The sequence below is a fragment of the Hordeum vulgare genome, chromosome 5H, assembly GCF_904849725.1.
Source record: "Hordeum vulgare subsp. vulgare chromosome 5H, MorexV3_pseudomolecules_assembly, whole genome shotgun sequence".
In the NCBI taxonomy this organism is placed as follows: Eukaryota; Viridiplantae; Streptophyta; class Magnoliopsida; order Poales; family Poaceae; genus Hordeum; species Hordeum vulgare.
This window is the reverse complement of record NC_058522.1, coordinates 371,194,152-371,207,097: the sequence shown is the minus strand read 5'-3', so window position 1 is coordinate 371,207,097 and position 12,946 is coordinate 371,194,152. Positions and strand designations below refer to the sequence as shown.

General features: G+C 47.7%; 1 protein-coding gene across 1 annotated transcript; it reads left to right on the top strand.

Annotated features, from left to right (window-relative positions):
• Positions 1–3,229: 3,229 nt before the first annotated feature.
• LOC123397981 lies at positions 3,230–7,809 on the top strand. The gene is made up of 10 exons (XM_045092490.1): positions 3,230–3,748; positions 3,858–3,995; positions 4,147–4,236; positions 4,370–4,398; positions 4,533–4,574; positions 4,818–4,889; positions 6,033–6,089; positions 6,271–6,368; positions 6,698–6,843; positions 7,436–7,809. The coding sequence occupies exons 1-8, from the start codon at positions 3,423–3,425 to the stop codon at positions 6,342–6,344; spliced, it is 828 nt and encodes a 275-aa protein (XP_044948425.1). The 5' UTR covers positions 3,230–3,422; the 3' UTR covers positions 6,345–6,368; positions 6,698–6,843; positions 7,436–7,809.
• Positions 7,810–12,946: the final 5,137 nt, after the last annotated feature.

The window sequence follows — 12,946 nt, the reverse complement described above, 5'->3', positions numbered from 1 at the left end:
ACCCACAACCGGGGAGGAAGGTTGTGCCGATGCCCCAGCAACTTGCTTCCCAAAGGACCTCTTCATCTGTGAATCGCCGAGTCTGAACGGCACCGCGTCTGGCAGGAATGAACCAAAGCGTAGCTGAGCCCCTGGAGTCACACCCCCTGTTGCCGGCTCAGTCTCCCCCTCCTTCGAATCCAGTGCAGCCGACCCAGAAGCAGTATGAGGCTAAGAAGGAAATTGTCCCTTATCTGCATTACCAGCACCGGAATCCCCGTCCATGTCCGGCATGTCAATGTCAGGGTCCATCGCTGTGTGAACAGCTGCCGATGGAATCTCAATCTCAAGACGTAGGGTAAATCTCTTACCCTCAAAAATCCAAAGTACTTCCTCCGGAAACAGTGCACTATCTAGAACACTCACTAACAACCGAACCGCTCCATTAGCCCGAGTGAACACCATATCCACTTGCTCCGTTTTACCAATTAGAGAGCCAAAACTCCAAGCCACAGTAAAATCATTAACTGCCTTAGACGGAGCACCATAAAAGCGAACCCAGACCTGGTCCAGAGGCACCCCTTGAGGCTCATCATCTGCCCAAACATCAAACTCCAGAATACAACTCGTGCTAGGAACTCTGCACATACCAAATTTGAGTAGACGGGCCAGATCTTCTTTAGAAGGAAAGACGACCTTAAAGACAGAATCCGAAATCGCAATCGGCTCCCACCTAAAAGTAGCTGACACCAGATCTCGTAGCTGTTGCACCACCTGGTCAACAGTCATCTTACCACTGGCAACGGTGATCTTGCCTATAAGAGCTACATCTGGCGTATGTGTCGAAGTGGAAATCGCAGGGGACTCGAAGAACATCAACTCCTCAGAACATACCCCATAGATATTCATAACGGGCATCGGTCCCTTCATCAGAGGACATGAGGATGAACCATGCGCTGGCTTAAGACAAAGCTCACAGAGCACCGCCGAGCACTCAGACACAAAGTGCCCATTCTCACCACAACGACAACACGTCATCTTTTCCTTCTTACGCGCCCACTTAGTTGGACGATCTGCCCCTTCTATCCGTGGAGGTCCAATATCTTTGTCTACACCCACAGTAGATGGTACACCTCCAATGGTCGCAATTAATGGAATATCAGCAGGCTTCTGCGTTGACTCCTTGTCAGCAGCAACAGGACCCGCATTGGGCGGTAATCCCCTACCACCACCACGACCTCCCCACCGTCCTCTATATCCACCTCTCTTGGGACCTGCTGGACCTGGAACGAAATTACCATAAGGACCCGAAAAACCCTGTCCAGAACCGGCATTAGATTGCCAAGCATATCCTCGGCCTCCCCCTTGTGACGACGAACCACGATGCTGACCAGCTCCATACGCATTGACCCCATCGTCTCCCCATCGTCCGCGGGGTTGCATGCGATTAAAATTAGCCCCAGCTTGCCCTCCTGACTCGGCCGATCTAGGAACAGCCTGACCATCACCCGCCCCTGCCTTAACCGCCGCTGGAACCGGGTTAGGAGGCATCCGAGGTGCCGGTCCTCGGCTACCGGAGACCTGCTGCGAGGCCGCCTGAACACCGCCCGCTCCTGCCTTAGCCGCCGCTGGGACCGAGGTAGGAGGCAGCCGAGGTGCCGGTCCTCGGCTACCGGAAACCTGCTGCGAGGCCGCCGTCGCCCGCTGTTGCGACTGAGCTGGGACTTGTCTGCCGGACATCTGCGAGGCCGTCGGCGCCCGCTGTTGCGACCGTGCTGGGACATCTCTGCCGGACATCACGAGCGACCTAGTGTAAGGGACTCGCGGCGCCCGCGTGATTTTCTGTCTAGGGAATCCGACCCTGGGCTGCTTTAAAAAGACCCGAGCAGCCGAGTCCCGGCCAACGTTGCTATCCGGCTGGAGTCCCTCCTGCGGACGCAACGAGTTCGTATCGAACTTGGCCTCAACATGCTGTACCGCATTACAGGAAACCTCATGGCAGTGTTGACGAGTCTCATCGGGCCACCTGGAGGCCGTCTGGGACGTGCTGGACTTGGTATCCACCTGCTGAATCTCCTGTCCAACAACCGAGAACGACTCGGATTGAGCATCGGCCCGATCAGCAACAGGCAATACACCCTCCTGCCCAACAACCAAAATCGAGTCGGACTGAACATCGGCCCGATCGGCACCATGCACTACAGCAGATTTTCCTTCCTTCTGGCAGTCTTCTCGGGCATCATCGGGTCGCCTAGAACCCGGCTGGGCCATATACCCAGTCTGCAGTTCTAATTTCGGCACCTGACCCATCCCGTCCGCTCCAATTGCTGCCGCGAGAAACGCCTCCCGTACAGCTCCTGTGGACTGCATCACCAGCGGCACATGCGTCGCATTCGGCAGTCTACGCTGTCGTCGGCTCCTTCCCACGGGCCAACTACCCGGAACAAGAAAATCAGAAAGTAAAATTGGACTCCTACTAACCTTAGGAAGTGGCCTAATCCAAGGTTTAGGCCTCGGAACATCCATCTTCTTCCTCGGTAAATGAAAATCTCGCTGGATCTTGCACTCCACCGATATCCCATCAGGCGATGCTAGAGAAACCGGAGAATGTACCGGAGAAGAAGGAGGAATCTCTTCCTCAATGTCTGTGTCGGAATTGTAATCTGCAAGAACCCAGAATTTTCCACCTACCCGGGGAGGAGCCGAAGCATTCTTCACCTCAAAATCCCCCTCGAAGTGATCAGGTTTAATGAGCAGAACTAAAAGACCATCCATCTCTAATTCTAGTCCAATCCTGAGATCCTGATACATGAGATATGAGCCTGCAAAAATATCTCCCTCGGCATCTCGAATCGTAGCCCACCCAGAAGAAAGATGAACAACTAGCGATCCACGCTGATCTACCTTAGATACATCCTTAGAGATCGAGAAACTCACCTCCCAGATAAGATGAACACCTGCAGAACAGCCTCGTGAAAAATCAGTACATACCTTGGTATCGCGGGACGTCTGCCTCGGCTTCGCCAAGGGTCTTGTCGACGACAGGAACCTCCCCACCACCTCCTTGAACACCAGGGTCGACGGAAACCAAAGTAGAGGGCCGCTTGGCTCCGGCGCCGTCCTGCTGATCTCCCGGATCATCACTTGACAGGGGAGAAAATTTGTCCACCACCTGGTCGCGGGCAGCGCCAGAGATCTTGACCTGAGACCCGATCTCGCCGAGCCCCCCCCCCCCCCCCCCCCCCCCCAATCGGCGACCGGGACAAGGTAGGGCAACAAATCGGCTCCGCCGCCGCCGCCACACAAGACTGGCCAGGTTGGGAGCGACTCCTGCCCGGGACGGCGATGGCCACTAGGGGCGGCCGCGAACGCAGCGAGAAGGGCGGGGTACCCTCCGGGAAAGAGGGCGATGCAGCAAGGGCGTCCTTCTCGTTGGGCGCCGGATGTCGCCGTCGGTGGTATGCAGGATGACCCAGGAGACGGATGCGCATCTCTGCCGGCTGCATCTGCGGCAGCTCGTCGCCCGGGGACTGTGGAGCAACGCCCTCAACTACCTCCGCCGCTTCTTCGACCCCGACGCGTCTTGCACCCTGGACCTCGTCTGGTTCCTCAACGCGTTCTGGGTCTTGGACAACATGGCCGCCAAGCATGGCGCCATGAGGACCGGCGCGGCCGTCTACTACCACGACGTCAGCTTATCGACTTACCTCAGCCGCAACGCCAAGCTCAGCTCCATCATCAACACCATAGCCAACTCTCAGCAGTTCAGGTAGATTATTAATTAATTTCGGTTCCTCCATCACTCAATCAAACCCCGTTCAGGAGAGTAATTGTTTTGATGGATCGTGCTAATTATTTAATCAATCAATTATGCCTAGGCTCTCCCTGGACTGGCAACTTGTGAGGAGAAGGGCGTCGTTTGTGGTCTACCAATTGCTTCTCGAGTCTCCAGAGTTGAGACGCCTGCTGATACTGCCGCGGGAGACACTGAACCCGCAACAACTGCTTCCAATTGGGTGTGTTCCTGTATTCATTAGTTCCTCCAATCAATCTCGATTATTACTCTCTGATGACTTCCTTCTAGTTGATGGTTCAGTACAGCATTATATGTTATGTTAATAATGCTGATTGATTGATTGACCGCTCCGTGTGGTCGTATTTTACCAGCCCTCGTCGTCCAAGACGTCACGTGAGGAAACAAGCCCGGCGGCCGACAGCAACTGCCATGGCCAGGCTCTATCTCAACACCAAGAGGAGGTACCTACTACCTATACAACAACACCATAATTATCATGTGATTGTCATTGAATCCCTAGATACTGCGATATCTCAAGTCTGAATTTATATATATCTGGCATTCACAAATTCCCATTTTCCTCCATTTTTGCAGCCTGTTCAGTTCCGAAAGCCCACATCCTGGTACAGATCCTTCTCTTTACAACATATAAGTATATCCTCCTTTTTTACAAACATCCTGGTGGTGGCATTAATTAAATGCAGCGCGTTTTGACATATATCCCATGGTTAACTGTCCCTATGATTTCTAATGGCAGCACTGCTAGCAGAGTCTTTGAAGAGGGTGGCAGATCTTATCGGTAATTATAACTAGCCTTTCATCAGCATTCCAGTTCATATATATATGGATGTTTAACTTGTTTGCAGCATTTGGTAGCTTGATCGACACACCCTTAGGCTTTCCATGACACCTATAACCGATCCGATATTTTCCTATTGTTCCTTTGTTAGGGACATCACTTGCACTATGCTACATCCTGTCTTTTTCTTTGCGAGGAAATATGAGTTCGTATCTGCTGATAAACTCGTGATTTTCGTTACAGATCAATGTTTAAAAGATGGTAAACGCCCGGAGCCCCATAAAGGGCGCCTACTTCAGTCAATTTGTATGGAAGGTAATTAAATCATACTCGTTGTCACAAACTAAGCCCTATGCAAAATTAGATCAAACTAACTTAGCTTAGTTTGATGCTTCACATCTACTCCCCCTGTATACAAATATAAGAGCGTTTAGATCACTAAAGTATTTACTAGTGCGCCACACTTGGTTATAATCATATCTTTGCTCTTGCTGCACAGACATAATATGTTTGATTTGAATTCCTCGGGTAGTGCTATGCATATGGTATTTCTTGGCTGTGGCTTATACACCTGTGGTACTTCGCATGCTAAATTGTTTCTTGTGCACCTTCTATGGTCTGATTCTTAAGCACATTGTTTACCCCCCATTATATTTACAATTCAAATTTTAAATCTACAGTAGAAACACAATTCCCCCTAAGGCCTTGTTTGGTACTAGTGTATTTTAGGGAATTTGTGGGGATTATCCCGGTCAAACCCCTCAATCCCCACACATCCCATAACATCATTTGGTTCTAGTGTATTTGACATGTTTCATCCCCACATTTCCCCTCAAATCCCCAAATTATAGTGCATTTTTCTCAATACACAATACACTACCCCTACCTAGTGTATTGGGGATAAATGGGGATTTGAAGGGATTGGGTGAAGGTTGGGGTTTCACCCAATCCCTTGGAGGATTATCCCCACCAATCTCCTCAAAAACACTAGTACCAAACAAGGCCTAAGTTTTTCAATTCTATTACCATTTGCCGGTTACTGACACTTGTACGTGTTAAATCGGATGTTAAGTCATAGCAGCAGCCAATGCAGCAGCTCATCAACCTTCATTACGTTATTTGGACTTTATGAGTGCCTAGCTACATGTTAGTCATTTTTAGCTTGTTTCTGAACACGCACAACTTCATTACGGGGCTATATGCATCGTTGTTAAGAATATGCAGTTAGCTGTCATTGCTAACTGCAAAACTCGTTTAAGGTGCTGCTACCTTCACGGGCCAAGCTAAACATTTTTGTTTCACTTCAGCTGCAAATTCAGGTTTATATTTTGAATTTGTTCAAAAACTATATTTCGTTTGTACCTAATGAATGTCCATCATTATATTTAGTCCCTCCAGCGCTTCACTGCTAAGGAAGTAACAAAGTTCGTTTGTACGTAACTGTCAAACTCTTCACAGGTACTCCAGTCTCACAGCCAACTCAAAACTTTGGGATATCATCTGCAACAAATGCAGGTAGATCAATTGAAACACCCTCAGACGTTTACATGCCATGTAGACGCAACATCTGCACATAATTGGTCCCTGAAATTCTTAATTGTCACATAAAGTCCATTACTGATGAAATTATTTGACCTGCCTTCTTTTATAACTGCCTGGGTACTGATGCCATTTCTAACTACCGAACTATTTGAAGGTGCTCCTAGTGCTCCATTCTTGAAGAACAATCGTGGTACCCTGACAAATCCTGCCACAAACATTGGGACCTAAAGCGGTTATCAGTGACAAGTGCAGGTAAATTAGTCAGAACACTCGGTTATCTGCTACCTGCTGTTATTTCTAAGCGCCACATTCGTTTCAGGTGCTCCTACCTTTCTATGTTGCGCCAAAAAATCGTGGATCTCATCAGAATTAATCTTTTCCCACTCTCTGCTTCGTTATTTCTTTCTCTTTCTAGTTCGATTTCCATTGTGCTTTCAGGATGGAATCACTAAATAATGAGACTAAATCGATTTCTAGACTCTTTATTTCCCACCTGCGGCAGCTCTTCCTTCACATTTTTAAATCTTGGATGTAAAATTTGGGTCAACCTGTGATCCTAAAGAGTATTATTACTTTGGCAGGTAGAATTAACCATCTGAGTGATGATGGGTCTTGCACCAACAGTGCTTGCCAGCGTTCCGCTCCAGGAAAAAATCCGAGGTCAGAACTGACAAATGTTGAGAAGGATGATCCTGATGCGAAAATGCAACGGACCTGCATCAAACTGGTAATGCTTGGTACACATTCTCACGTTTTGCAGTATAATGTGACATACATTCATTTTGACCGAGACTTGTGCGAACTTTAATATATGGACACTTGACTGAAGAACTTAAGTTATCGTCAGCCTTCTCAAGTTGCACTCTCACAACTCTTGTACTGCACAAACAAGCCGGTCCATTGTATGAAATGATATTAGCTTTCAACTTTCAAGCTTGGTAGGGTACTGCTTTTTTTCCTGGAGAAAATGCAGCTAGAAGGTTTTTTCAGTAGTAAATTTTGGACTGAATAAAGAGTAGAGCTTCCATACTATCACGAGTACTTAGCTTGCAAGCTTTGTAGGGTAATGCTTTTGCAGAAGGCCTATCTTGCTTATTACATATCTTTACAGAAGCAAAACTCAAGACATTTTCTCTCTCTGTAGGATAAGATAATGCATGAAAACTTAGGTTACTAATCTTTTCATGGTCTTTTTTGGGCTGAGTAAAAGTACCACAGTTTCTTTCTGCTGGATTCACACATCTCGTAACCAGTAAGCAGCTTCTGTCTTTTGGACACTTCTATTCTAACTGGTGAAATCAATACTTGGTGGAGTGCAGGCTGAAGCTGGATTTTGCACGGTGAACTAGACGGGCTAATCGTGTGGTGGCAGTGTCCTTACTTCTGGTGCTCCTGTCTACGTGTAGAGACATGTCCATTAGCTTCCGAATGCTGTTGGAGAACACTATTAGGTTGTTTTGCTACTATTTGCACTATGTTAAATTAATTAACTCGAGTCTTGCAAGTCTCATAGCCAGAGCATCTATTCTGTGTAAGCTCCCGCGTGAATTGTGTCGGATTGGTTAGCTTTTCATGTGTGACCTTATCAGTTACAGTATCCGCTAGTTCTAAATTCTGCCTGTCAGACGGTACTGTTGCTGTCCCCTTTGCTGAAATCAATTGAAGATAAGGTGTCTTGATACTTCATCAGAAAGAAAAAGTGATTTGGCAAATACGTACTTTACTGAGGGGGCATTGCTATTTCTTAGTACAAAAAGACTTGTCTGAATGTCCAGTTGATAGATGTGACTGAATTCGTACTTTACTGGGGGCACGCAAGATGGTGCATTCATCTTGATCATATTGGAACACAGGAACACAGAGATTCCATGCAGGAACGAGAGAAAGCATAGGAAACACACATCCGTATGTTTGTATACGAAACTGACGGGTCTGTCAATATGATCAAGACGGGCCCTGTCACGGTGAAGGAATATCCAGGAAAATCCCCGTTCGGTTTGTGGGATACGAAACACAGGAACGAGAGAAAACATAGGAACCGAGAAGGATTGTATTGAAGTGATGGGACAAAAAACATAGGAAAGTTGTCAAAATGGGCGTTCAAGTGGCCATAGAAAAGCACCGCGTTAACGAAAAAGGATTTCCCCCGCTTTGTATTACAAAGCAACCAACCAGAACATCCGATGATAGATGCTGGAACAGAAACAACCCAGTCACGCTCAAAAGAAATGATTTTTTTTTACAAAAGAAACAAATGCCGACACCGGCGGATCGACAAAAGACACAAAAGTCTCGCGAACGCTGCGCCAACCAAGAGTCTTCCACCAAGCTCGAGGACTCCGAAGCACCTGTGCCCATCAACACCTCCAAAAAGGAATGCGACGATGACGACGCTACTGCCAAGGGTTTCCTCCGGTACGTGACGAGGCGCGAGGAAGGGTAGCCCCGACACCCTCCAAGAAGGTTCGGCGACACCCAAAGGCGTCACCGATAGGGGTTTCCCCCGATCCCAACCTACACCTCGGGCGCTTCGGAACCTGCCACCAAACCGAACTACACCCTGCACCAACACAGTCTTGAGGTCCCTGTGCCGTCTCACCACGATACCGTAAGGAGAAGCCTGCACAACGATGAAGAGGAGCCGGGACTAGGAGCAGCATCACCGTCGGCACGCGGGAGGGCTCAACCTCCACCGTCAACGACGGTAGCCGACCGGACGCAATAGCAGGAGCATACCAGGCCCGTGGGCCCACAGGCCCGGCCGGGACCCCCCGTAAAGCTCCCGCCATCATGCTGCAACAGGCGCGCCGTCGATGACGCCTCCCCCAGTCCAAGCTGCTGCTCCTCCCGACCATGCAGAAGACACCGCAGCCACGCTGGGAGCCGGCCCGCTAGGACCCAGATGGGCCTCGCAGGGCCTAGATCTGGGCCGGGGGCGCGCAGCCAGCCACCCCGCACCACCACGCCCCTACCGCCACCTCTCCCGTTGTCGGCCACCACCACCGGATCACCGGACCGCAACCGACCGAGCTGCACCACCGCCGTCCCGTGCCCCGGGAAGCGGTAACGCGCGCGCGGGGAAAGGAGGGCCCGCCGCCTCCGGCACCACCCGGGCTAGCGCCGGTGGTGCCTGCCGGTGGCGGCAGTGAGGAGACGAAGGGGAAAGAGCCCGCGGGAAAGGATCTCGCGTTCCGCCCCGGCCATCTCCCAGGGAGGCGGCGCGAGGGCGGATCTGGGAGGAGGGGGAGGGAGGACGTGGACGGGGAGGGGGAGTCTAACGAGAAATCGGTACGTTGAAAGGAGACTATTCTTGACTTGATACTCCCGACAACAACGCCAAAAATCCCCGGCGGCCTCTTGAGCTTGCGTTGGTTTTTCTCTTGAAGAGGAAAGGGTGATGCAGCACAGGAGCAGTAAGTATTTCCCTCAGTTGAGAACCAAGGTATCAATCCAGTAGGAGAATCAAGCAAAGTTTCCAGAGTACCTGTGCAAACACAAACGAGCTTGCAGCCAACACTATAAATGGGTTGTCAATCCCTTCAAGATTGATTGCAAAGTGAGATCTGAAGGCGGAAAGTGCAACGAAGTAAAAGTGTAAGGCTGAAAATATGAAGTGAAGTAGACCCGGGGGGCCATAGTGTTCACTAGAGGCTTCTCTCAAAATAGCAAATATTACGGTGGGTGAACAAATTACTGTCGAGCAATTGATAGAACCGCGCAAAGTCATGACGATATCTAAGGCAATGATCATACATATAGGCATCACGTCCGAGACAAGTAGACCGATACTTACTGCATCTACTACTATTACTCCACACATCGACCGCTATCCAGCATGCATCTAGTGTATTGAGTTCATGACAAACAGAGTAACGCCTTAAACAAGATGACATGATGTAGAGGGATAAACCCAAACCAATGATGAAAACCCCATCTTTTTACCCTTGATGGCAATAACATGATGCGTGCCTCGCTACCCCTTCTGTCACTGGTGAGGTCACCGCACGGTATGAACCCAAAACCAAGCACTTCTCCCATTGCAAGAATCATAGATCAAGTTGGCCAAACAAAACCCACAACTCGAAGAGAATTACAAGGATATGAAATCATGCATATAAGAGATCATAAGAAACTCAAATAAGATTCATATATAAGTTGATCATAAATCCACAATTCATCGGATCTCGACAAACACACCGCAAAAGAAGATTACATCTGATAGATCTCCATGAAGATCATGGAGAACTTTGTATTGAAGATCCAAGAGAGAGAAGAAGCCATCTAGCTACTAGCTATGGACCCGTAGGTCTATGGTGAACTACCCACGCATCATCGGAGAAGTCATGGTGTTGATGAAGAAGCCCTCCGTATCCGAATCGCCCCTCCGACAGGGCACCAGAACGTGCCCCAGATGGGATCTTGCGGAGACAGAAGCTTGCGGCGGCGGAAAAGTATTTTCGTGGATCTCTCCCATGGTTTCAGATTTTTAGGGAATTTACAGGAGGAAGAAGTAGGGCAGGGGAGCCACGGGGAGCTCACAAGCCTGTTAGGCCCGCCCCCTAGACCGGGCCTGGTGGGCTTGTGACCTCCTCCGAGGTCACCTGCCTTGGTTCTCAAGTCTCGTGCGTGTCTTCTGTTATGGAAAAAAATCATTCCGCAGGTTTTATTCCGTTTGGACTCCGTTCAAAATTCTCCTATGAAAAGGGTCAAAAACACGGAAAAAATAGGAACTGGCACTGGGCACTGAGTTAATAGGTTAGTCCCAAAAAAGATATAAAAGGCATACAAAACATCCAAAGTTTGACAAGATAATAGCATGGATCCATAAAAAATTATAGATACGTTGGAGACGTATCAAGCATCCCCAAGCTTAACTCTTGCTCGTCCTCGAGTAGGGAAGTGATAAAGACTGAATTTTTGATGTGGAATGCTACTTAGCACAGTTGTCCTTTGTAACTTCTTTCATGTGACATGAATGTTCAGATCCGTAAGATTCAAAACAATAGTTTGCTATTGACATGAAAACAATAATACTTCAAGCAAACTAGCAAGGTAATCATGAACTTTCGAAATAACAAGGCCAAAGAAAGTTATCCCTACAAAATCATATAGTCTGGCTATGCTCCATCATCCCCACACAACTAATTTAAATCATGCACAACCCCGGTATTGGCCAAGTAATTATTTTCACACTCTTACTTTCTCAAACCTTTTTCAACTCTCACGCAATACATGAGCGTGAGCCATGGATATAGCACTATGGTGGAATAGAGTGTGGTGGAGGTTGTGAGACAAAAAGGAGGAGATGGTCACATTGACTCGGCGTATCAAAGGACTATGGAGATGCCCATTAATAGATATCAATGTGCATGAGTAGGGATTGCCATACAACGGATGCACTAGAGCTATAAGTATGTGAAAGCTCAAAAGTAGTACTAGTGAGTGTGCATCCAACATGCTTGCTCACGAAGACCTAGGGAAATTTTGAGGAAGCCCATCATTGGAATATACAAGCCAAGTTATATAATAAAGATTCCCACTAGTATATGGTGTGACAAAACGAGAGGCTCTCAATCATGAAGAACATGGTGCTAATATGAAGCACAAGTGTGGAAAGAGATAGTAGCATTGTCCCTTCTCTCTTTTTCTCTTTTTTTTTGTTTGGGCTCTTTGGCCTCTCTTTGTTTCTTTCTTTCCTCCCTTTTTTTGTGTGTGGAACTTTGGCCTCTTTTTTATTTATTTCCTCACATGGGACAATGCTCTAATAATGATGATCATCACACTTTTATTTACTCACAACTCAAAGCTTAGAACGACGATGACTCTATAGGAAATGCCTCCAACAGTGTACCGGGATGTGCAACGATCTAGCTTGGCGTATGACGTTGAAACATATCGCTAGCTATCTTACGATCATGCAATGGCAATATGAGAGTGACGGCACAAGTCATGAGACAGAATTGTGGGAGTTGCATGGCAATATATCTCGGAATGGCTATGAAAATGCCATAGTAGGTAGGTATGGTGGCTGTTTTGAGGAAGGCATATGGTGGGTTTCTGCACCGGCGAAAATTGTGCGGTACTAGAGAGGCTAGCAATGGTGGAAGGTGAAAGTGCATCTATACCATGGACTCGCATTAGTCATGAAGAATTCACATACTTATTGCGAAAGTTTTTATTAGTAATCGAAACAAAAGTGTTAAACGCATACTCCTAGGGGAAGGGTTGGTAGGTGTTAACCATCGCGCGATCCCGACCGCAACACAAAGGATGACAATCAATAGATCAATTATGCTCCAACTTCCTAACATAGCGGTTCACCATACGTACATGTTACGGGAATCACTAACTTCAACACAAGTATTTCTAGATTCACAACACCCTACTAACATAACTCTTAATATTACCAAATCCATGTCTCAAAACTAATTGAGAGGAATCAAACTTCTCTTCTACTCAATGCACATGAAGATGGAAGTTTTATTGTATCCTCTTTGGATACCTATCACCTTTGGGACTACTTTCATAGCACAAGCGAACTACCAAGTTACGCACCGTCGTGCTCTAAAAAGTCTAAGTGAAGCACAAAGAGAAACATTGCCTAGCTCAAAAGATATAAGTGAAGCACAATGAGTATTCTAGCAAATTCATGATGAGTGCGTGTCTCTCTCAAAAGGTGTGCAGCAAGGATGATTGTGACACAACAAAAATAAAAGACTCCTAAGATACAAGACGCTCCAAGCAAAACACATATCATGTGGTGAATAAAAATATAGCTCCAAGTAATGTTACCGATGGATTGAAGACGAAAGAGGGGATGCCTTCCTGGG

Bases quoted from the DNA above. Each gene is read 5' to 3' on its own strand.
- LOC123397981 (XM_045092490.1), top strand. From the start codon at position 3,423: ATGTCGCCGTCGGTGGTATGCAGGATGACCCAGGAGACGGATGCGCAT. The intron at 4,890-6,032 runs GTAATTAAATCA...AACTCTTCACAG, and splicing joins TCAGTCAATTTGTATGGAAG to GTACTCCAGTCTCACAGCCA. The intron at 6,090-6,270 runs GTAGATCAATTG...AACTATTTGAAG, and splicing joins ATCATCTGCAACAAATGCAG to GTGCTCCTAGTGCTCCATTC.